Source organism: Aspergillus steynii (assembly GCF_002849105.1).
Source record: "Aspergillus steynii IBT 23096 chromosome Unknown P170scaffold_6, whole genome shotgun sequence".
NCBI classification, from domain to species: Eukaryota; Fungi; Ascomycota; class Eurotiomycetes; order Eurotiales; family Aspergillaceae; genus Aspergillus; species Aspergillus steynii.
In genome coordinates, this window is record NW_020194403.1 from 2,446,060 (window position 1) to 2,468,271 (window position 22,212).

The 22,212-nt window shown below is 54.5% G+C and overlaps 9 protein-coding genes across 9 annotated transcripts; 5 read left to right on the top strand and 4 right to left on the bottom strand.

Annotated features, from left to right (window-relative positions):
- Positions 1-826: 826 nt before the first annotated feature.
- P170DRAFT_428334 (uncharacterized protein) lies at positions 827-1,382 on the bottom strand (the record flags this gene model as incomplete). Its single annotated transcript, XM_024847836.1, has 2 exons — positions 827-852; positions 935-1,382. The coding sequence occupies 2 exons, from the start codon at positions 1,380-1,382 to the stop codon at positions 827-829; spliced, it is 474 nt and encodes a 157-aa protein (XP_024702414.1).
- Positions 1,383-1,968: 586 nt separating this feature from the next.
- P170DRAFT_438831 (putative alpha/beta hydrolase) lies at positions 1,969-3,960 on the top strand. Its single transcript, XM_024849693.1, has one exon. It carries the CDS (start codon positions 2,286-2,288, stop codon positions 3,924-3,926), a length of 1,641 nt encoding a protein of 546 aa, XP_024702415.1. The 5' UTR covers positions 1,969-2,285; the 3' UTR covers positions 3,927-3,960.
- A 691-nt stretch (positions 3,961-4,651) lies between these two features.
- Positions 4,652-9,069, bottom strand: bud4 (putative GTP binding protein (Bud4); the record flags this gene model as incomplete). The annotated part of the gene is made up of 5 exons (XM_024844524.1): positions 4,652-5,251; positions 5,326-6,029; positions 6,129-6,531; positions 6,637-8,892; positions 8,980-9,069. The coding sequence occupies 5 exons, from the start codon at positions 9,067-9,069 to the stop codon at positions 4,652-4,654; spliced, it is 4,053 nt and encodes a 1,350-aa protein (XP_024702416.1).
- An 890-nt stretch (positions 9,070-9,959) lies between these two features.
- On the top strand, positions 9,960-12,085 carry mrh4 (ATP-dependent RNA helicase MRH4). Its single transcript, XM_024849694.1, has one exon. The coding sequence runs from the start codon at positions 10,004-10,006 to the stop codon at positions 11,900-11,902; it is 1,899 nt and encodes a 632-aa protein (XP_024702417.1). The 5' UTR covers positions 9,960-10,003; the 3' UTR covers positions 11,903-12,085.
- Positions 12,086-12,090: 5 nt separating this feature from the next.
- P170DRAFT_457496 (alpha/beta-hydrolase) lies at positions 12,091-16,789 on the bottom strand. The gene is made up of 4 exons (XM_024851724.1): positions 16,366-16,789; positions 14,563-16,301; positions 12,519-13,797; positions 12,091-12,432 (listed from the first exon to the last, which is right to left on the bottom strand). The coding sequence occupies exons 1-4, from the start codon at positions 16,474-16,476 to the stop codon at positions 12,157-12,159; spliced, it is 3,405 nt and encodes a 1,134-aa protein (XP_024702418.1). The 5' UTR covers positions 16,477-16,789; the 3' UTR covers positions 12,091-12,156.
- Positions 16,790-16,912: 123 nt separating this feature from the next.
- Positions 16,913-17,613, top strand: P170DRAFT_438836 (mitochondrial 54S ribosomal protein uL14m). The gene is made up of 4 exons (XM_024849695.1): positions 16,913-16,957; positions 17,033-17,117; positions 17,188-17,412; positions 17,474-17,613. The coding sequence occupies exons 1-4, from the start codon at positions 16,943-16,945 to the stop codon at positions 17,542-17,544; spliced, it is 396 nt and encodes a 131-aa protein (XP_024702419.1). The 5' UTR covers positions 16,913-16,942; the 3' UTR covers positions 17,545-17,613.
- Positions 17,548-18,530, bottom strand: P170DRAFT_438837 (DNA-directed RNA polymerase II core subunit RPB9). Its single transcript, XM_024849696.1, has 3 exons — positions 18,321-18,530; positions 17,798-18,260; positions 17,548-17,747 (listed from the first exon to the last, which is right to left on the bottom strand). Exons 1-2 carry the CDS (start codon positions 18,398-18,400, stop codon positions 17,972-17,974), a joined length of 369 nt encoding a protein of 122 aa, XP_024702420.1. The 5' UTR covers positions 18,401-18,530; the 3' UTR covers positions 17,548-17,747; positions 17,798-17,971.
- Positions 18,531-18,734: 204 nt separating this feature from the next.
- Positions 18,735-19,710, top strand: pin1 (peptidylprolyl isomerase ESS1). Its single transcript, XM_024845840.1, has 4 exons — positions 18,735-18,841; positions 18,919-19,322; positions 19,370-19,486; positions 19,540-19,710. Exons 1-4 carry the CDS (start codon positions 18,839-18,841, stop codon positions 19,547-19,549), a joined length of 534 nt encoding a protein of 177 aa, XP_024702421.1. The 5' UTR covers positions 18,735-18,838; the 3' UTR covers positions 19,550-19,710.
- A 374-nt stretch (positions 19,711-20,084) lies between these two features.
- On the top strand, positions 20,085-21,002 carry P170DRAFT_477983 (uncharacterized protein; the record flags this gene model as incomplete). The annotated part of the gene is made up of 2 exons (XM_024853516.1): positions 20,085-20,889; positions 20,938-21,002. 2 exons carry the CDS (start codon positions 20,085-20,087, stop codon positions 21,000-21,002), a joined length of 870 nt encoding a protein of 289 aa, XP_024702422.1.
- Between the last annotated feature and the right edge of the window lie 1,210 nt (positions 21,003-22,212).

A 22,212-nucleotide genomic window follows, 5' to 3' on the forward strand; every position in this document is an offset into this window, starting at 1 on the left:
GTATAACATTTAACTTGACTAAATTCAAAAACTCCCTAAACTGCGAGACTGCTCGTCTGTTCTTTTCTATCAACTTCAATTAGAACAATGATCTTCAATATCCAAAACCACATCGCTCAAAAAGAGGTTGTGATGCATGGTCACTGCAAGCCTTAGTTGTCGTTTGAAGCTTGCTCCTGATGCCAACGCTTAGACGCCATTCCCAAAAGTTCAAGGTGACCTGGAGTTGTGGGCTTATTTGCAATCCATTCTTTCATGAAATCAATGTCCTCTGACTCAAGACGCAAAGCGGCATGCCTAAGGAACATCTCCGCAACTCCAAACTCATAACGTTTCCAGGCGATTATAAGAGGTTTTTCATCAACCCATACCTCCCAAACCGTTCCATTATCAAGTTCAGGTACACAACCCTTCCCCCTGCTATGAAGGTCTATTTGTGGATGGGCCAAAAGTCGCCTTATGACAGTGAGCGCATTGTAATCCACTTGGCCTCGACTAATCGCAACGTGGATTTCCCCTCCGGCTAGATCAATGCCCCGATCGAGTAAGTAATTAGCCATTTCATAGTTCTTGACGTATAGAGCCCCGTAAAGGGCTGTTTTATTATGGCGGTAGAAGTCGCGATGATTGATGAGATCCGGCCAGGTCTCCAACAAATAATCAATTACGCTTGAGTCCATCGGAGGAAAACTCGCAAGGAAATGCAGAATTGGATCACCAAGGTAATCGCATGCGATTTTGGATAGATCGGAACCGTTCTTGGCCGCAATTCTAAGATATTTCAACATGTTCGCCCTATCATTACGCCAAAGGTTCTCGAAAATAGTCAGATCGCTAATCTTGGCTCCAGCTCTAAGAAGTGTTTCAATCATGCAGTTTCGAGGCCCTTTTGCCTGAACTGCACGATGAAGGGGGGTCGACCAGTTGTACTCACCTCGTAACCGATTGCGGGCAAATAGGTCTGCCTTGTACTCAAGCAACAGCTTGGCAGCATCTACCTGATCTTGCGTGAGTGCCTCTTGGAGTAATGGCTCCATGTTTTCAATGACCAAGTTGGGGCTCAGTCCGGCATCAAGAAACCCTCTAAGAGCATCAATGCGACCCTCGCAAACCGCTCTGGCCATCGGTGAGCTCCATGGCAAAACATCATCATCGTAGGGGGCTGCAAGATATACGGACTTGTAGCCTTTTTGGAGCGAAGCAAACTCTTTCGCTTTCTCCTTTAGCTTGGTTTTCAAAGCCAGGGTCAAGCCTTTGCAAGTACGAGAAAGTCGGCTGGCAGATACGGGGTCCATATAATCGACGCACGTCAAGACGAGCTCGACTGGCAATTTGCCGATCCCTTTTGCTTCTGCCTCTTCCGAAGACTCATTATGAGACATGGTTTCCTGCGAGTGAGTTCTCACAGATCCTTCAATGTTACGCAATTGTAAGGAACGCTGCTGAGTGTGTACTGGGAGAATAGCCCGACGATCAAAGGACTTTTGGTCTTCTTACTCTCTTTATATATACTACTCTCTTCTCGGTCAACTTATGGGGACCTCCTCTAGATTGACATTCAAGCTACTGATAGATTCCTGTTGTAGCCGGGATGCTCCCTAAAACCATAGAGGATGTACAGCATCAAGCGTTGCTGGCATTCTGATTTGTAGCGGTGATGTGAATCGTCCGAAGAAGCCTCCGGGTGAGTAGAGCAGATAGGCCATACTCCTAGTCTCCTACCGAGTGTTTCGGCAATTTCCAGCCAATGGGATGTACTATGCGTTGTAGGTGAAAGGCGTTGGTACGTTCCTGGTAGATAGATCCCCATACCTAGAGTAGTGCACAGAGGAGTAGGTGGTTTAGACCGTTGGTGATGAGTTGGTTGGTGTTGAGCAGGGAATGACTAAGCAGGCGTTGATGTCCGTCATCGATGCCTGAGGCTCGGAACCCCGCTTCTTGCTTCGTCTTCGTCCTCATCGCTGTTCTCCCGTACATCGGAGACCTTTGCGTCCAGCTTGTTTCTCATACTTGTGGACATCGGTCATGCAGTGATGCCTCCGGTGTACCCCAGACGAGCAATTCCCGATTTTGATGGCGATGACTTCACCCGCCCACGCGTCGGCTATGCCGTCGGCAGTTCGTCGGCCTTGAACTGATCCGGGGATGAACAACCACTGGTTGGTCTCTCGTGATCATGGTTGATTAATCGACCAATTTTTCTACTTTCGTCCCAGGTCACTTTTATGATCTCTTGCTCCTGACTGACAAAACTTGCACTGTACCTATACGACAACCCATCCATCATGGCGACCCCCGGCCTTCTCTACGTGACGATGCACCCCCGCGATTCGCTTCCCGCGGCCCAGTTCCACGACTGGTACAACACCGAACACGGTCCCTTGCGTTTGCGCCTGCCATTTATCACCAATGGTTTCCGCTATCGGGCAACCGACGGCCAGGAGCCCGAATGGGTAGCCCTTTACGACATCACAGACATGGACGAGCTGACCCGGGAGACCTACCTGGCTCTCCGCGGGGACGGCATCAAGACCCCGCGCGAAAAAGCCACGATGGCCCAGATCGCCGTCGGTCGTCACCTGTACGACCTTCTCGATGATCAGAAAGCCTCCGACTACCAGCCCCTCGAAAACCAACCCGACTCCGCATCCGCCGGCTCCGTCCTCGTCGCCGTCTCGCTCACCGTGCCTGCCGACGCTGCTAAAGAGGACGACCTGAACCGCTGGTACCGTGAAGAACACATCGCCATGCTGGCCCGCGTACCCGGCTGGCGACGTAGTCGTCGCTTCGTCACCGCCGCAATCGACCCGAACGCCCCCCGTGAGTTCCTAGCACTACACGAGTATAGCGCCTCCAATGGACTGGGAGGCCCTGAACATAAGGCCAGCATGGATACCCCTTGGCACCACCGCATCATGAGCGACGTGGTGACCGAGAAGAAACGCCGCGAGTATCAATGGGCTTACACCTTTGGCCCGGCACCTCGCGAGCTTTCGTCTCTCGCCTCCCCCGACGTGGCCGGGCCTTGGGCCTCCAACGACCAGCGCACGCGCACCTTCCCGTCAACCTCGCGCCCCGCCGTCGAATCCTTCGTCACCACTCCGGACGGTGTCGACCTTCCGTACCGTCTCGAAGGGAGCACAGACCCGCAGAGCCCGGTGATCGTGCTCAGCAACTCGATCCTGGTCGACTACACCATCTGGGACGGCTTCGTCGACGCCTTCTTCGCCAACCCCAAGAACCACTCCTTCCGCATCCTCCGCTATCTCACGCGCGGCCGCCTCCAGGAATGCGGCACCGCCCCCGTAAACATCGACCTGCTCGCGTCGGACATTATCGCGCTCCTCGACGCCCTGCGCATTCCCACCGCCACCCTCATCGGCGTGAGCCTCGGCGGCGTGACGGTGCTCAACACCGCCCTCCTGCACCCCTCCCGCATCACGCGATTCATCGCCTGCGACACCAACAGCGCGGCGCCCGAGTCTAACCGCAAGGCCTGGAACGACCGCGCCGCGCTCGCCGAGAGCGACCACGCCGTGTCATCGACCACCGGCACGCCGATCATCGGCGAGCAGCTAGCCGAGGCCACCACGCGGCGCTGGTTCGTCCCGGAGTCATACACCACGCAGCCCGAGGTGGCCGCGCGCGTCAAGGAAATCGTGCGCACCAACAGCCTGCACGGCTTCCGCACCGCCATGCAGGCGCTGTGCGCGTACGACGTGCGCGCCCGCATGGCCGAGGCGCAGGTCCCGGGGCTCTTCGTGGCCGGAGAAGGCGACGGGGTCCTGCCGCAGACGATGCAGCAGATGGCGAAGGACTTGAAGGGCGACGCGGAATTGAAGGTGATTCCGAAGGCGGGGCATTTGCCGATGGTCGAGCAGCCGGCTGCTTTTGCGGAGGTGGTTGATGGGTTTTTGCATGCGTAGATATGATTGATTGATTGTACGAATCTTGATTGAGTGTTTCTTTTTATTGCTTCTCTGAGATTCTTCTTTCCTCTCGTAGATCGTTCATTAAACGAACGTTCCCTATCCATCGATTTATCTCGCTAGCCCCTCAATCAAGAAAAAGCCCTTAGAATAACCCTAGCCCAACCAGGAATCCATTTACACATCAAGACCGGTAGAGAGAATAGACACAAGGAAAGATAAACCAGCAACCGGAAACAAAGATCAAAATGCATTTATTAAATAGCAGGAGGGTCCTCATTCCCACTGGATGATTCTCGTCCATAACTAAGAGGATATAAATCCATGCACCGGTCTGTACGCGCCAAATGAGTGAAGGATACTGTGTCAAGCGGGTTTGAGCATACCAAGAACTAGCCACGAAGCAAGAATCCATACTAGATTAGTATTTCTCACCGCTACAAGAAAGCCTAAACGTCCGAAAGACAAAGAGAGAACAAAAAACCATTGAATTATGGACGAAGGAAAGAAACGGCGCTATGTATCATTAATGTACGACAGAAAGAAAAGGGCAATCGCAGGGCTAGTGACAAGGACCAAAGAAAGAAACAAAGAAAACAGGCTGTGGATCCGCGAACAAATCAAGCAAGGCCTCAAGAAAAGCAAAGAAGACAGAGAAATGAAAAACTGGCCAGTTGTACATCAACAATCGGAAGGTAGGGTCGAATGGAAAGAGAGGAAAACTAGAACATCAACGAGCGGGCCTTGTTGCGCCGAGCATCCGCACTGCGAACTTCGGGCTGCGACTGCGTGTGGCGGTGACGAGGCCGCGACGACGCGGGAGGCGCCGGTACGCGCGAGGCCGACGGAGGCGCCGCCGGCACGGGATCCTTGCGCGGCGGCGGCGGAGCGGCCAGAGACGAGCGCGGAGCGTCGCCGGTGTCCCGCCGGGCCTTGACGCTGCGTTCATGCTTCAGCACGAAGTCGGTCCACGGCTTCACCTGGCTGCTGCCACCGGATCCTTTGCCGACTGCATCCGCCAGCACCTTCATCCATCCGTCTTTTTCGGCAGCGCTGTCGGCGTAGAAGTCGATCACTTCGCCGTTGCCGAAGCGGATGCGGAATCCTTCCTCCACAAACATGTATCCCTCCTCCTCTTCGGCGAAGGCGGATTTGCGGCGTCCCCCACCGCGGGTGCTGGTCTCCTTCTGGGTCAACGAAGACCGGTCGTCGATAAGCTTGGAAGCCTTGGACAGGTTAATGGTTGCACGAGGCTGCCGCGTGGTCTCGTGGAACGCTGTGAGTTTAGACCCCTGAAGCTTAAAGAAACGACGTCGCCAGAACTGTGTCACACAAAACCGTTAGCCACTACTCGTAAAAACCGCTACTTGGGGTCAATTGGGACTGTGTAACTTACCGGACAGTCTCCTCCCTGCTGGGAAAGGAATCCTTCATAGCTGCGAGCCGACACGCTCTCGGCATCCCGCATCTCCCGGATGCAAGCATTCATGCTCTTGGGCATGTCGTCGTCCTTGGTACCCTTGGGTCGAGGAACAAACAACAGCTGCAGCTCCAATTTGCCGATCTTGTAAGGGGGTCGACGCTGAGACGCCGAGCTTGCGGTGCTCTTCTTGCTCTTGACGCTGCTCGGCTGCTCCTCAACCGCCCATTCGTTGAAACAAGCGATGTCCACGGTGTACGGTCGCCCAAAGGCATGTTTTTCATGGTCACTGAGTGCCACGTACGCACGAGCAAAGCTACCGTCACGGGCAATCAGACTTCGCAGCCGATCCCACACGCCGGCGTTAACATCTTTACCCTTCTGCTGCTGCGAGGCAAGCTGCTGCTTCATGTCCAGCTCCTTGCGCTTCCGGGGAGAAGCAAACACTCGGCTGAAAGTCGACGCTTTTTGCTTGGTGGGCGACGCCGCGGGAGCCGGCTCTGGCGTGCGGAACCGCTCATCGTCAACCTTCATCTGCAGAGTGAGTTGGAATTCGAGGTCGTTCTGGACGATCAGCTCGAATTCTTGTCCGATAGGGGCGGACTTGCCCAGTTCGAGCCAGGCTGTGGTCACACAGTGCAGCCCGTTGTCCAATGTAAGGGAGAAGTACGATCTCTCGCCTGCACGGCACGAGTTTGAGTCAGCTTGTTCATTTACTGAATAGTTGATACGCAGTTTTCCACTTGGAAAATAGAGAAGATTGATTTCAGGTCACTTACCCCGCGGAACTGGCAGGTCCAGGTACTTCAGGCCAACAACCTTGACAAAGAGACGACCACGTTCTTCGCCTTCTTCAAGGGCCCCATTCAGCGCCGGCTCACTCTCCTCGATCGTGGCGGGCGTCTCTTGCACGTTGCTCTGCTGTCCGGGAAGAGGAGGCGCGGGACCCGATACGGGCTTCTTTCGGATGGCGCTCGAGGAGGTTCGAATGCTGGAACGCCGGGGCTGACCATTCCATGGGACTGTCGTCCACGTCTGCTGGCTGGCTTTGCGGGGCGAGGGCGCGGGGGATCGTGCGGCACGGGGATCGCTGGGACCTTCGGCGGGGGTAGGGGCAGGCTCTTCCTCGGGGCGACTGCTGGCGATGATCATCTTGGTGTTCTGTCGCATGAGGTAGCCTCTCTGTTTAGGGGGATGCGGGTCAGCAAATGGAATATGGGATTCCTGGGCCTGAGCAGGTCTCGTTGAACGGGAATACAGTTGGGAAAGGGACAGCTCAAACGCAACCTTTTGGGTTTCGATCACTCGGTCAAACTCCTTGTCTAGACCAAATCCAAGGCTTTCCTCCTGGATACTGAATGGGATATCGAGCTGCATCAGACTGCTCTGTCGCTGGGTGGCTTCTTTGGGCGGTTGGGGAGCGGCAAGGAATCCGTCAGAGGGGGCAGGCTTCTCGGTCGAATCCGTTTCATCCTGTTGATTGTTCATCTGAAGATTCGGCGGGGGATGTTGGCCGCTAACTTGGCGTCGGGTTGCGGCCATCGATTCAATATCCGCAGGAGTTAATGACGGCCGCGTCTTGAGACCGGCTCCGTGGGCCTTAACAGTTGCGACAGGATCGGGGATAGCTTCGTCCGCCGGTGACACGTCGCGATCGCTCTCGTCGCCACTCATGGGGTGTCTGATAACAGAGTCAGGGGTAGAGGGTTCCGATAGATCATCGTGATGATCTTCGGGGGTTCTGGGTCGTTGCAAAGACTCCCGAAGAGCCGCCATCTTGGGCGCGGAGTCAGTGTCATCAGGAATAATATCCTGGTGCTCTGCGGTCGTTGTCTTGTGCTCGTTGTCCTCCTTTCGTTCCACTGGGACGGGGGTCGACTGTCCCTCGTCGGATTGCGATCCGCGTGATTGGCCAAAATAGTCTTCAGTCTCGCTCGAGTATTTGCTCTCGTCATCGAGGCCTTGCTTGTCCTGTAAACTCTTGAAGGAGGAGTCCTTGGAGGGGACGGTCTCATAATAATCGGGTATGTCATAAAGGTCATTTTCGGGCTCTTCTTGTTTGACAATAACGCTGTTAGTGTCGTCATCGTCATCATCATCAAATTCGTTATCGTGTTCAAGCGACGGAATCGGAACGTCGGGATCGTAATGCATGTATTGTTCGTTGTCGGACTCGATCTGTGAAGAGGTCTCGAAGGAGTCGTCCATAAAGCTCTCGCTCTTCCGCAGATCTCTCAGGATCGAATCGCGGGAGATGTGAGGCGGCGAGTATCTCCCCGACTCATCCTCCACAGTCTCATCCTTGGGCTGGTTCTCGGCTGGCTTGCTTTCGTTGTCCTTGTTCTCGACGTGATCTGCCTGGGGCTCCACCTCGTTTGAGTGTCGCTCATCAAGGCCCTCGTGCTGAGGCGGCTCTTCCCGGCTGTGGCCTTCACGTTCCTTCTCCTGGATCATCATCAATCGCAGTCGGTCCTCCAGCGACATGGAAGTGTGGCTCAAATCGGTGATGTCTGCCTTGCTGTACGTAGCTGGGCCAGGGGGTGAGGGGAGGACTCGTTGACTACCGCCGCCACTTCCACGCTCAAACGCAGCTGCGAGTTTACCGGGTGACGAAGGCCGCGGGGAGAATGATGCCCCACCTGCAGCGGGCAAGGGCGGCAAAGGCCGACGCTCTTCGTTGGAGTCCATAGACTCGACACGAGAATGCGTTGCCGGCATCTCCTGGCGGGATGATGGCTGCACATCGCCACTCTCACTCTCATCGTCCTCGGTAAATGGGTCTTCGTCCTCTTTCACCAAGCCCTCGTTCGCATTGGATGGGCTCATGTAACGCCAATCCTCGGGCAGCACGACCGGCGTCTTTTCGAGGTCCTCCAAGGAGGCATCGAAACTATCATCACGATCGATGGATGATTCGCGGTCGAAACTGATGTCCGCTTCGTCCTCTTCGGAGTCGTAGCTACCGTCACGAGACCCCGATGCGATCGACGAGGGGTCCGGCGTGGTCATTTCATATTCGTTTACCTGAGGTGGCGCCGCATCGAAGGTGACGCTCTTCGTGTAGCGGCTGTCGAAGTCCGACCAGATTTCATTCTGGGGGTCGAATCCCATATCCTTGACACCGAAGCGGCTCGCTCGGGACAAGGAGGATTTCGCCGGGGGCACTTGGTCCTTGCTTGGGGATGGCGGTCGGGGACCAATTTGCTGGGCACCATCTCGATCGCTGGGTCTTGGTGATGGCTGAGCGTCCTGCAATTGCTTCTGTGGTGACTTGGTCGTCGACAGCGGTCTCTGGGGCACGTAAACCTGGGCTGGGTCGTACTCCTGATTGTGGTCGCGGAACATGTGGCTGTTCTTGACGCGCGACTGGCGCTTCAGATTCTCGAGCGAGGGCCGCTTTGATGGAGTAAAAGAAGACTCAGGGTCATAAGGAGCCTGGTTCTCCGAGTTCCTGTGGAAGGGAGAGCCAGATTCGCGACCTTGCCAGAAGAGACGCGGTGAAGCGGGTGCGTCGTAAGGCGACGACTCAATGTTTTTCGTTGCCTGCGCCGACCGTTAGTGAACCTGAAAAAAGCCGTTGCTTGTCTCCACCGAACGGTAGAAAGAGAGCCAATATCGCCGTCCACTCACTTTCATGTTTTGATTCCAGATCGGTGAATTTCTTCTCTGAGCCATGGGACTCACTTCTGATAATGGCCGCTGGCCTTGTCCAGAACTCATGGTGGAATTCAGGACTGAAAGAAATTTACAAACGCAATGACAAAGAAATCACACCGCTTCAGACGGAAAATAATTAGCACAGCTCGTTTCATCATCGGACAAGGATCGAGTGAGTGGGCTCCCTCTCTCTCCACCTCCTTGCTGGAATGTTGCACATTACCTGTTTTGGATAAACAACAACAACCGAAGCCGAATGAAAATCCGATGCGAAGAATGCCCGGAGAATTGAAATCCCCAAAGTCAATCGGGGGATTAGAAGCGTGGAGGAAAAAAGAAAGCTCGTTCAGATCATCAGAGGAAAGAAAATTGCAAGATACGTCACAAACGGCAGATCATCTATGATGGTAGCCGATTCGTCAAGAATGTCTCTCTTTGTTGGTTCCTGGTTTCACAGGAGAAAAGTGCGGTAAAAGCGAAAGAATGTAAAAGACAAAAGAGAAAAGGGAAAACGGATGGTTGGGAAAAGAGCAAATGAGAATACAACGAAGGCGAAGAGGGTCAACAACACGCCGTCCACCACCAGAGCGGAAACCAAGACAAAGGGGAGAAACAAACGAGGAACGGACGTAAGGGGAGAAGAGGGGAGGAGAAGGGGAAGGATGTTAAGTAAGTAGCAGGGCCTGTGTCAGTTGAAACCCGTGGGCGCGTAGAAACCGGATGCCAGGCGACTGGAGCTGGCGATGGAGACAAGCGACGATGTTGACATTCGCCGGCGGGAGTCTCCATAGCAACCGCCCCCGTGAAGGGCCTCGATGCCTGGGTGCCTGCCCGCTCAGGCCCCATCGCGGCTGCGGCTCCGATCGCCCTAGGCCCGGGTAGGCCTAGCGCCATGATCGGCCGCCAGCGTCACTTTTTCCGCTTTTTCTTCTCGCCTGCCAACTTTTCCTTCCGTCAAGGTCCATCCAGCCGCCTCCCCTTGCCCCCCCTGGCCGTCATGAATCGACTAGGCAGACTGTCTTTGCAGCTGCCGCCCTCGGTATGTCTATTCTGCCAGAGTCGCTCCGCTTTGGCTCCGTCCCTGTTCGGCTCTCAGTCCGTTCGTACCATTGCCGGCGGCCGTCGCCGCAGAGAGGTTGCTCGCAAAGCGCTCTCCGCCGATGTGAGCAAGTCGTCCTTGCAGCAGGATCGGTCAAAAAATGAGAAACGCGGCCCGTTTGCGGGAATGAATCAGACCGAGGCGCGCTTTCGCGATGCTCCTCGACCACGATCCGCCGCCGCTCTAAAACGATCGGGAGAGCCTGAAAGCAAGACTCAAAAAAGCGACAGTCCGCTATACAAAGCCTTGAAGATGCAAACGACATTAGCCCCGATTACCTATGGCCGTCGGACGGCGATCAAAGCGAAGCTCGCAGAAATAACCAGTTTCGACCACTTCCCTCTTCTGCCCGTTGTTCGACACTCGATTTTCTCCCAGGCCCTACCGGGTCAGATTGACGTCACTCCGACTCCGATCCAACGGTTGGCGATACCCGAGCTCCTCAGGGACGTGGAAGAGGATGTCAAATCACAACGCAAGAATGATACCGAGCCGCAGTATGCCCAATATCTTCTGGCCGCCGAGACCGGGTCCGGAAAAACACTGGCCTACCTCGTCCCCTTGGTCGATGCCGTCAAGCGCCTGGAGGCGCAAGATAAAGAACTTGAAGCGCTTGAGCAGGAGAAACAGAAGAAAGAAAGGGAGGAACGGCTGAAGAACCAGGCCTTCGATGTTGAACCCGAGCTTCCCCCGCTCTCGAACGCTGGGAGACCTCGAGTCATCATCCTGGTGCCCACGGCCGAGTTGGTGGCCCAAGTGGGTGCCAAGGTGAAAGCATTCTCGCACACGGTCAAGTATCGTTCGGGAATGATATCATCTAATCTGTCGCCTCGCCGTATCAAGAACATTCTCTTCAACCCGGATGGAATCGATATTCTCGTCACCACTCCCCACCTCCTCGGATCAATCGCCAAGACTGAGCCGTACGTGCTCAGCCGCGTCAGCCACTTGGTCCTCGACGAGGCCGACTCACTCTTGGACCGGTCCTTCCTGCCAACTACCACAGATGTCATCAGCAAGACCGCACCGTCCCTACGCAAGCTCATTCTGTGTTCGGCCACCATTCCTCGCAGTCTCGACAACCTTCTGCGGAAGCGCTACCCGGACATCAAGCGGCTCACCACGCCCCAATTGCATGCCATTCCGCGTCGCGTGCAGCTGGGAGTGGTGGATATCCAGAAGGACCCCTACCGCGGCAACCGCAACCTGGCCTGCGCGGACGTGATCTGGTCCATCGGCAAGGCCGGCGACAGCGAGCCTGCAGGACCGTTCGCATCGTACACCGGGCCGAACGTCAAGAAGATTCTAGTGTTCGTTAACGAGCGCGAAGAGGCCGACGAGGTGGCCAATTTCCTCCGATCTAAGGGCATCGACGCCCAGTCGCTCTCGCGAGACTCAAGCGCCCGCCAGCAGGAGGAGATCCTCGCCGAATTCACCGAAACCCGCCCTCCCCCGAGCCCCGAGGAGATCATGCTCGCTCAGAAGCGCCGCCGCGAGGAGGAGGCCATCCCATTTGAGATGCCGCGGGCCCCCACTTCGGACAGAAGCCGTCAGCTGCCCAACACCAAGGTGCTCGTCACCACGGACATCGCGTCTCGCGGCATCGACACCCTCGCTGTCAAGACCGTCATTCTCTACCATGTTCCCCACACGACCATCGACTTCATCCACCGTCTAGGCCGTCTGGGCCGCATGAACAAGCGAGGTCGCGGAATCGTCCTCGTGGGGAAGAAGGACCGCAAGGATGTGGTGAAGGAGGTGCGCGAGGGTATGTTCCGGGGACAGGCTCTCATTTAGAGCTCTGCCCAGTGGGCATTATCCTGATGAATCTATCAAACAATATCACATATCAGGCGCCGGGAACGACTGCCTCGGGCGTATGTATTTTCATGTACAACAGATCTCACGATGTATATTATCTATCATATCCACCATATTGTACCATAAACCCGCAGATACTGCAGTATAGACATTTCATTCACTCCACCATCAATATATACAAACCCTCCCACCACAACACAACAAGCTAAACCCCAATAACAAACGATAAATCAAACAGGAACCCTGTCCCCGACCGTCCTCCAAAACCCACACCTCTCTCTCAACCCCTTCAGCGCCACATTCTCGAACCCGCTCTCTTTGACCACGAACTCCGCCTCCGCCTTTGCCCCTGGCCCTCTGCCACCTAGTCTCGGCACCCCGGGCACCTCCGGCCCCGTCAGCTTATGTGCGTTCGGATCTCCCGTCTGGATGAAACTTGCAAACGAACCGGCATACCCGGTGTACACTAGCGGGTTGGATTGTTGGACGGGGTTGATGCGGTTCCACTATTTAGGCGGGGTTAGTTCTGATCTATCTACCTCGGGTTCTGTGCAACGAGGTCCTAGTAGGTAGTGGGGAGGATATCACATACGAAAATCGTATCACTGGCATGTTTCGCCGGCGCGATGGTATACTCCGCCAAGTAGCCGTTGTTTCCCGCGGCACGGGCGAGCCAGTACGCGGGACAAGCGAGGACGATGTCTCGATAGACCAGGCCTGCGCGGACGAGGGTGGAGTTGTAGGGGTTGAGGGTTTCGGTGGATCCTGTGGGAGGGTAGTATTTTGATTCGAGGGCGTGGAGGTCGCGGGGGGAGAGGGAGGGAAGGAAGGCAGTGAGCCAGGCGGAGAAGGAGGAGGAGTTAGCAGGGGGGTTCGTCTGGGTGAGGGATGGGGGGAGGAAGTTCTCGCCCTCGTGGGTGTTGTAGGTGCTGAAGATGGAGGAGGTGGGGAGGGAGTGGGCTGTGGCGTGGGAGAGGGTGTCGACGAGGAAGGAGTCATCGATGACGGGGGCCCAGGTGTAGGAAGAGGTGGACCATTGGTTGGATGCGCTGATGGCGAGGCTTGCGTCGCGGATGGACTGGACGTCGACGGACTTGAGGCAGGAGAGAGAGTCACGGGCTGAGGCGCAGCCGGTGAGGTTGACGAGTTGGGAGTAGATGGTCTCGGCCTGGGGGTCGTCGTAGCGGTAGGTTTTGGGCCAGAAGGGCGAGCTGGCGAGGGCTTTGGAGAAGAGCTTGGGGTTGCCGTGGCGGCCGTTGGCGAGGACTTGCGCGACGACGGACCCCCCGCCGGCGGACTGGCCCCAGATGGTGACGTTGCGAGGGTCGCCGCCGACGTGGTGGATGTGCGACTGGACCCATTTGAGGACGAATTGCTGGTCGAGGAGGCCGGGGTTGAGGTCGGCGGTGGCAGAGTCCTTGATGGCTTTTCCGGGGAGGAAGCCGAACGCGTTGACGCGATAGTTGGGGTAGATGACGACGTAGTCGTTCAGGTTGCTGACGTTGAGGACGGGGTACGATGAGGGAGGGATGGTGAAGGAGGCGCTGCCTTGGATGAATGCGCCGCCGTAGAAGACGACGAGGACGGGTCTGCGCGCGGCGGATGTGATATCCCAGGGACGGGAGAAGAGACCGAGGTAGAGACAGTCTTCGGAGCCGTTGACGGTGCGCTGAGGGCACATGTCGAAGTCCTGGTCGGTGTTGTAGATGCCATTGGAGACACGCTGAGGCGGCTGAGGCGCTCGAAAGCGGTTCGTGCCTGTCGGAGGGCTTGCATATGGGATCTTGCGGAAGTAAGAGAGGTTGTAGGTGGCATCGTATTTGCCTTGGAAGGCTCCGTAGTCGAGACGGACTAAGGGGTCATCGTATGCGCTGGTGGAAGAGACCAGCAAGAGCAAGCTGAAGGCCTGCAGAAAGCACGAGAAGAGCCGCATGATTGCCACTGACGATCTTCCCCCATGGGGATCACCAGCATGGCCAATGCCATGGTTTTATACAACAGGGGAAGTGTGGAGGTCGGTATGATAGAGACCGAGATATAAATTGGCATTCCACTGGCCCGGGGTGAGCGAGGGCTGCGATTGGTGCAGTTATATATTTCCCCAGGCGAATTCCTGAATTCCTGTGGAGATGCAGAAAGCGGGGGAATCGCTGAAGACTGGCATTTCTTCAATCATCGTGCGAGGCATTTGACCATTGCACATACAAATACACTCCAACGGCCCTGATTGGCATGAGCTGCTGCTCTAGATGCAGGATACCCAGGAAAGAACCAAGAAAACACCGAAAAATGTAGTAGAGAAACAGTCCCCAAGAATGGGAGTTTATTAATCCCTTCGCAATCAAGCCAATGACACCCAATCCTCAACCCAAGCACAGAAAACGCCCCCCAAAGTGTACAAGAAAAAGGTTTAAAAGGGGTAGAAATCCCAACGAATGCGCCCTTCTTCCAAACTCCTAGCTCGACATCCGGCATTACGTACGCAACAAAACAAAAGAAAACCCAACCGATGATACATGATGAAAAGTCGTTACATGGTCATGCGAAGAGAACGTGTCCGTCGTCGAGTCGACCGAGTGTTGCGTCGCTGCTCCTCGCACGCCTCGCTGTCCTCGGTTTCCGTGCGAGGCTCGGACAGCTCCGGCGTGGGGGTGACGCCAAAACTCACTCCGCGGTCCTTGCGGGAGATGCGCGCTTCTTCGTCGGGGTAGAGGAATCGATGCACCGTGCGATGATCCATGACACGCTCCTCGTCGTCGGACGAGCCCTCACGGTCCGTCTTGGGCCAACGAAACCCGTATAGCATCGAATGGCGCTCGCAGCGGGGACACTCGCGACGTGTGAGATACGAGTTGTGTTGTACAAACCAAGCGTTGCATGTATGGCAATCCACCCACCGATCGTAGGCCTGCGCAAGGAGCTTGGGAGTTTTGGTGTAGTCGCCAGGAACGCGTGTTCGGCGTGAACCGGCCTCCACGGACGGAACGACGGCGTGTCTGGTACGAGAGCCTCTCGAACCTTTCGTCCGCTCGACCACGGTCCCAAGCTTCTCGTCGAGCTCCAGCGATTCGGAGAGGTCGGACAATGCATCGTTGTCGCTGCCCCTGCGTAGCCGCTCCTTTTCGGGAAGCTCCGGACCAGGCTCGATCATCGCCGTCGGAGTCGGTGTCGGGTCGTTCGGTTCGCGAGGCGAAACTTCGATGGTTTCCTCGACTTTGATCTTGACCTCGCACACCGAAGTCGCGGCGGTGGACGTTGAGGAGTGCTGCGAGTCGTTGGCCTCCAGCGAGGACGAAGGGGATTCACATCCGGTGACAGCAGGAGGCGGAGGCAACCCGGTGGTTTCTACGTTGATTTGATGTTCCGTAACAATTTTCATGACAGTCGTAGACCCTGCCGCGACCTCAACGGGTGGCAGTGGCGCTGGTGGTTCTTCTGTGGAATCAGGCAGCACGACATCCTGAGGAGGCTGATCCGAAGTGGATTCCACTGACGTGGTGATTTCGGTCAGCGACACCTCGGATCTCAGCTTGGAGCTCTGCGGCATGAATTTGGTGCGCTTGCGAGGGGTGGAAGAGGGCGAGGAGTCGGAGTCGGGATCGGCTCCCTGCTTGCGTTTCCGGGGCGAAAGGTGGCTGTCCAACGATAGCGCGTCGTCGGGCAAGGCTGGCGTCGACGCGGGGCTCGAGTCGCCCGAATCCACACGAGGCGCCCACCCATTGCGAACTGCTCGCTCGCACGTCAGACAGAGACACTCGCAGTTGTCGATCCCAAAGTAGTCGTCTCCGTAGGACACGGTGATTTCCTCGCCGGTGTAGATGTCGCGGGTGGCCATCACCAGCATGCCCTCGGAGCCACGGGTGACCAGTCGCCCGTTCGCATTGCAGTCGTGGTTAGCAAACCGGGCCGGTCCCAGAAAGAACGAGGGGGTTTTCCGTCGGCTGGACATGACGATGCTGAAATCCTTTCGCTTCAGATCCAAATCCTGCTCCTCCTCGCGGGTCACAGGGACCAGCGTCCCGCCGAGGTATTTGATCTCTTCGCCCTGTTTGATGAACTTGCGGGCGCAGATGGCTGCTTCGTGCTCGGTGATCGTGTAGCGGTTGGTCGTCATGACTTCGAATGGCGAGTCCGGGAGGTACATTTGGATGTACTTGCGTAGGTGTCGCCGGAACCATTCCTTCTCGCGGTCGTTCGAGAGCTTTGCCAGGTACTTCTTGAGACCGGAAGTAGCCAGCAGTTTCTGTTCCGCTTTCACGGAGTCCTTGGCGACAATGACATCGTGAAGGATGATGCGGGCGATGTCGTCCTCGACGATGCCGCGGATGGGGTTGTATTTGGTGCGATTCTTGCGAGTCTTCGTCCAAAAGTAGGCCTGTCCTCGTGCTCTGTCAGAGTCTGGCGGTTGATCAACACTTCGAGACTTCAGTAGAACATACTCGATCAACCAGCGCGTCTGTCGCAACGTCGTCGTAGCTGGCCAACTTCGCAAGCGTAAGACGGTCGCGCCGCTCCACGGACGGACTATCTCTTGCTTTTGAAGACGGCATGGCACTCGTGGATATCAGGGAGACCTCATTCAACGGGGCTTCGGGTTCAGTCCAGTCCGACCGTGTGAATTGGCCGGACTCAAGATGACGGGGCTATGCGTCAAGGGGAGAAAAGAGGCGGAAGAGCGGAAAAGAGCAGAGCTGCAGAACCGGAAAATAGATAAAGGAACCAAGAAAAAGGAATGTGGAGGACCAGCTAGACAAGAACTGGAGGCAGACGAGTCAGACCACGTAACATCCTGGAGCAAAAACAAGAGAGAGTGAGAGAGAGAGCGAAAGAAAGAAAGAAAGCCCCCTGAGGGAAATTAGCGCGCACGACGAAGGGAACAGAGCGATATCCATGGAAGGCGCAGACGATTGACTGCGCCGTCTGGGGTCGGCGCTCGGCGAAACCCTTCCGGCCTGCTGGTTTTCTTTCCGACTCGCCCAGCCCTCACTTCACTTTCCACCCCGGCGAGCGATCAAGATGATTCAACTCAAGGTATGGCCAGAATGGGCACTTCTACTGCTTCTATTGTCTGTGAATTCACTAACCCCCGCTTTTTTTCTGACCCAGACGATGCTGAACTGCATCGACAACTCCGGTGCTGCGGTTGTCGAATGCGTGAATGTCTTGAAGAAGCAGCGAGCTGCCACCGTCGGTGCGTCCCTCCGGTCCTATCAATCCTACACTCGCCTGTTCTAATTCATTCACTCGTGTTGCGGCTACAGGGGATAAAATTGTGGTGGTGGTCCAGAAACAACGAAACTTCGGCCCCGACACCGCGCACAGCAGTGGAATCGCCAACAAAGTCCGTCGAGGAGATATTCGGCATGCCGTCATTGTCCGAGCAGCCAAGGAGATGCAAAGACCCGATGGCTCCCTGGTCAAGTTTGATGACAACGCCTGTGTGTTGGTGAACAAATCTGGTGACCCGATTGGAACGCGAATGAACGGTCCGTGATGCGCATCACTCCCTTTTCTCTCTACGGACTCATATCTGACTGACGGCTACAGGAGTTGTGGCGACGGAGCTACGAGGAAAGCAGTGGTCTAAGATTTTGTCGTTGGCGCCGATGCATGTATAAATATCCCCATGAAAGCGAATTGTTTATTACACATATCTAGTCTGTATCAATAGAATATTTTCTTTTCCCCTTGGCCTCTGCAAACAAAAACTCCATGACCATGCAATAAGATCAAATTGGGTATCGGACATATCACCGCGGTGATAACACATCAAGAATCAAACGAAGACATTACCGCAAGAACAGCAGACGTAGTAAAGTTTCTGGATATGCATTAGTCAAAGGGTCATCGAATTGGTGACAGATCACTCACCATTCCGGTTTCCGCAGATCGCTGCTGGGACTGGAAGAAGACAGCTTCGGCTTCACCGCAGCTCGGGCAGAGCTTGTTGGACCGGGGAAGCTAAAGTCAAAGAAAGAAGAGCACGTTAGCCACGGAAATTACAAGGTGTTGTCTCCATGACGCAAAATCAGGCTTGTTCCGCTCCTAAATCGGCGAGATTTCTTCCCGGTCGTCTTCAAACCGCGCATCTTCAGGAGCCTCTCCGCAGACAAAACAAGTGATTTCTTCTCCGCAATGAGTGCAGAAATCAGGGAGACAAACCGTAGGATCAGATCCCACATCCTGAGTCACACCGGCGGTGTCTCCGACTTGGGTGTTCAGCTTGTTCTGGTAGACGCAGTACGAGCTGGCGGGCTCTCCGACGTGGCAGGTTCGGCATGTGAACATCAACTGGTTGTTGACGCGGTCTTCTTTCGGATACAGTAAGTTCGAGCTGTGACGAGTTAGCAGTTGATCAGGCGCACGAGAGTACAAAGCGAGGGGATGAGCGCACCATTCGCGACAGAATCGGAAATGAACCTGCTCAGCGGCCTTGGTATCGCCACCGGCAGAGGGAGATGGGCTGGCAGACATTTCGAGTCGAGGGTGTGATGAGGATGTTCGAGGGAGTCTGGTGGAAATGCCGTTCGAGATGCGGATTACAAGAGAGACAGAGGCTGAACGATGAACTGTCGGACTGATTCAGATTGTAAAGCAAGACAAGAGCCGGACTGCAGACTGACAAGCCGCCGGACCACGTGAGCGAGGGCCGCTCAAAGAAGTCCGCACGCTAGTCCCCATCGGGCACTTCGGCGTCATCGCGGGTGTTTGTGCGGTTGGCCCTGTTTGGCCTGTTTGCAGGACTGTCCCTCCCCCGCAATTCTTCTCCATGTCGTTTGGCTCGTGTTTCTTCCATCTTGGCAGTTCTCGTGCCTCATAGACTCCGACCTCTTGGTGGACCCGTGAATTTGGATTCAGCTTTTTCTGTTCCTTCTTTGGCTTTACGTCCTTTGTACCCACATAATCATCACCATGGTTTGTTCTCCTACGTCTCTGTCAAACAGGACCATGTTCTTGGAGCTTGCTATTAACTTCTTCCCCGCCCTCTATAGGTAGAGACAGGTCTTCCAGCCGGATGGGAGGTCCGCCACTCCAACTCCAAGAACCTCCCTTACTACTTCAACCCTTCGATTAAGGAGTCCCGCTGGGAACCGCCAGCTGGCACGGACACCGAAACCCTCAAGGTCTACATGGCCAACTACCACAGCGGACCGGCAGATCGGCCTAACGGTGTAAGCCAGGGTGAAGGAAAGATTCGCTGCAGCCATCTCCTCGTGAAGCACAGAGACAGCCGGCGCCCTAGCAGCTGGCGGGAGGCGGAGATCACCCGGTCCAAGGAGGAGGCCATCGAGATCCTCCGCGGCCATGAGGAGCGCATCCAGTCGGGTGAAACCACCCTCGGAGATATTGCGATGTCGGAATCGGATTGCAGCAGTGCTCGGAAGAGAGGTGATCTGTATGTTTTAACACTCTGCTTTGTAACCGAGGCTAATCCTGCTGCAGGGGCTTTTTTGGACGCGGCGAAATGCAGAAGGAATTCGAAGACGCGGCTTTCGCGTTACAACCGGGCCAGGTCAGCGGTGTCGTGGAGACGGCTTCTGGCGCGCATCTTATTGAACGGTATGGTGTTCTTGTAAAACTCGAAAGTAAAATGCTAACCGGTTGATGTATAGCGTCCAGTAAATTTACCGGATATTATACATATTAAACATGAGTTAGAAACTTGGAGGAACCTTTGTCGTTACTCTGTCTGGTTATTATTTTGCTAGAAGCAGTCGATGATATCTAAAGGGGTGCCCAGCTCCAACCATTATTACACATCTTCCTCTTACAAGTCACCTAGCATTTCCTAGCCTTATTTCTCGGTAGCTGTCGGACCAATTTTCGAATATGTGCCAATAGTTATACCGGATTATATCTTACGCAGACCCGTTTAATATAGCGACATGTCCCCGTAAAGCTACGAGTAGCGCAGCAGCTGCAGACAAGTTGTTCAGGTGGCATCAAAAGTTAGAGGGACCTTCCAGTACCACCTCCATGGTCATGTTGCCAGTTTCCCACATTTTCCCAGCTTGTTTTCACACCTGATGCCCTGTACTTCCTGATCCCTTAGCATCCACAACTCACATACCATTCCCTCACTCTCTAACAACCATAAACCCCCTCCACATGCTTAACAGCCAATACTTGACGCCATCCCAACGTCCACCAATGCACCATGATCTGCCCAGCCTGCGACTCCAATAGCCCCAGCACAGGCTCGCCAGAGCGCTTCTCAACGCACCAAACCCCCAGCAACGACCCCGCCGCCCCGAAATTCACCAGCCTCGAAACCTTCGACCCCAAGAATCTCAAGCTACCCCTCCACCTGTGCCCAAGTCTCCCACTCGGATGCCGCCAATCCTTCGAGAGATGCCGCCGTGCCGCACTCCTCGCCTACGACGGCTTCAAGAACCTCACAGAAATCCACTCCCTCCGGTACAAAGCCATGTGTCCGCCTCCCAACCCTAACAACCTAGCCCGCCCTTCTGTCTACTCCTTCTCCCGCGCCTACCTGCACTCCCTCTCCGTCGACCATCTGCTCAATTGGCCGGTGCTGCGCGCAAACGTCGTGACTATCGCACACCCGCCTAAGATCCCTGCGGAGATCTTGTCGTTCACGGTGGATCAGAGGGCATACGAAGCTTACTTGGTGGGGTTTGAGCGTGTGCTGACCTGTTACGTCAACGGTGCGTATTGGGAGTATATGCGCGCGAAGGACGCCGTGGAGGACGTGATTGCGAAGGCCAACATGAATGTGGTGGATCGCCGCATGTGGAGGCATTTCTGGACGGCGCGGTTTCTGGTGGAGAATGAGAGTTGGGAGGAGGATTTGAAGAATATGGTTCTGCCTTCGTGGGATGAGATTGTGGAGGAGCTGGATACTGTTATTTGGGAGCGGGTGGAGGGTGCGGTGACTCTGGATAGTTTGGTTCGTGCGGAGAGGGAGGTGGTTGGTGTTGATAAGAACGATGAGGATGAATGTGAGTGTTCTTTGCTGATTGATGGTTCTCTGTTTAATCTGGGTTTAGATGGCGTTGAAGGGTATGAGATCTACGACTTCATGCTGGATGAAGATGTTATGGATGCTGGATGAAGACGCGATGGAGATGTAGGTGTTTTGTACATGAAGGGCCTTCTGGTGAGAATCCTACATCATGTACTTTGATGCTGTGCTAATTATAGGTTGAAGCAAGCCCAATGGGAAGAAAAGAAGGCCGGGATTTATCTAATCTGGATTTCTTCTTTGTACGATATCATGTGAAATTGTTTGAATAGCTTCCACTGTACGGGTTATGATTATTTACTTATTTGCATTTGCATTTACGCTGCGGATAGGAAGAACATAATCAATGTTTTCTTTTAAGAGTCTTAATACTTTAAATTTAAGTTATAATTAATATTTATGAGCTAACAGAGTCTATACGCTCTATACTCTTGATGATATGCAAGGATGTTGCACAACAGCAAATGTCACGTGCGGAATAAGCCCTATCTTCACCGTCCAAAACTGCATTTTCACTTCTCGAACAAAGGCTTATTGACGGCATATCATAGAGGAATCCCACGGTGTTTGCTTACTTCCTGTATATAACTTCTTGCTTCTCTCCGTGCTATGCTATTCAAACAGTCAGAGCTATTCCTTCTATCCGTCTATCTGTTTATTTGTGAGCAAAAACTGCCAACTTCCATTAAAACTAGAATAACTACCTCTTACGTGGTCTCTTTTCCTTCACAAGGCCCAAGCACGTCCTGGTGTTGTTTCTTTGTCTACATAATGTTACAAACTCTAAGGAACCAAGCGTAATCTTCCCTTTACTTTCAACCCATCCATGTTGAAGAATTTCTCTTTCATAACCCATGTACCTTTCCCCATTCCTTCTCTGAGGAACTTCTCAGAATTTAATCGACCAGAACAGCATAAGCCCCATTAGGTTATTATATCCAAGAATACCATAAACAAACACAGCACCAAACATCCTGGATTCCCCCACCAATCCTACCCCTCTACCTGATCGACCCCATTCCCTCTTTGTAATGTAACAAAGAGCCGTACAATGCCATTTTCACTTTCTTTATCTCTTCACTACACCTGGAACATATTAATTCATGATAAACTAGTACTTAAAGACCACACACCTACTTCACCTCGTATAACACACCGCACTATCCTAACAACCTCACACCATTCCTTTGATCACTTATATATACGCCCTACCGACCTATACCCTTCCTACTAACTAACTACCCCATTCTCCCCGAAAACCCCTCTCATCAACACAATCATCTAACCAAAATGTGCACCC

What these genes read in the sequence shown, in the direction of transcription:
- P170DRAFT_438831 (XM_024849693.1), top strand. Translation starts at nt 2,286, where the DNA reads ATGGCGACCCCCGGCCTTCTCTACGTGACGATGCACCCCCGCGATTCG.
- mrh4 (XM_024849694.1), top strand. Translation starts at nt 10,004, where the DNA reads ATGAATCGACTAGGCAGACTGTCTTTGCAGCTGCCGCCCTCGGTATGT.
- P170DRAFT_457496 (XM_024851724.1), bottom strand. Translation starts at nt 16,476, where the DNA reads ATGCCGTCTTCAAAAGCAAGAGATAGTCCGTCCGTGGAGCGGCGCGAC. An exon ending in CAGACGCGCTGGTTGATCGA is followed by an intron (nt 16,302 to 16,365) that starts GTATGTTCTACT and finishes GCACGAGGACAG; the next exon opens with GCCTACTTTTGGACGAAGAC. An exon ending in GTCACCCCCACGCCGGAGCT is followed by an intron (nt 13,798 to 14,562) that starts GTCCGAGCCTCG and finishes CTCTTCCACCAG; the next exon opens with CGCATACGATGACCCCTTAG.
- P170DRAFT_438836 (XM_024849695.1), top strand. An exon ending in GCAGCGAGCTGCCACCGTCG is followed by an intron (nt 17,118 to 17,187) that starts GTGCGTCCCTCC and finishes TTGCGGCTACAG; the next exon opens with GGGATAAAATTGTGGTGGTG. An exon ending in GATTGGAACGCGAATGAACG is followed by an intron (nt 17,413 to 17,473) that starts GTCCGTGATGCG and finishes TGACGGCTACAG; the next exon opens with GAGTTGTGGCGACGGAGCTA.
- P170DRAFT_438837 (XM_024849696.1), bottom strand. Translation starts at nt 18,400, where the DNA reads ATGTCTGCCAGCCCATCTCCCTCTGCCGGTGGCGATACCAAGGCCGCT. An exon ending in TTCCGATTCTGTCGCGAATG is followed by an intron (nt 18,261 to 18,320) that starts GTGCGCTCATCC and finishes AACTCGTCACAG; the next exon opens with CTCGAACTTACTGTATCCGA.
- pin1 (XM_024845840.1), top strand. An exon ending in GCTCGGAAGAGAGGTGATCT is followed by an intron (nt 19,323 to 19,369) that starts GTATGTTTTAAC and finishes ATCCTGCTGCAG; the next exon opens with GGGCTTTTTTGGACGCGGCG.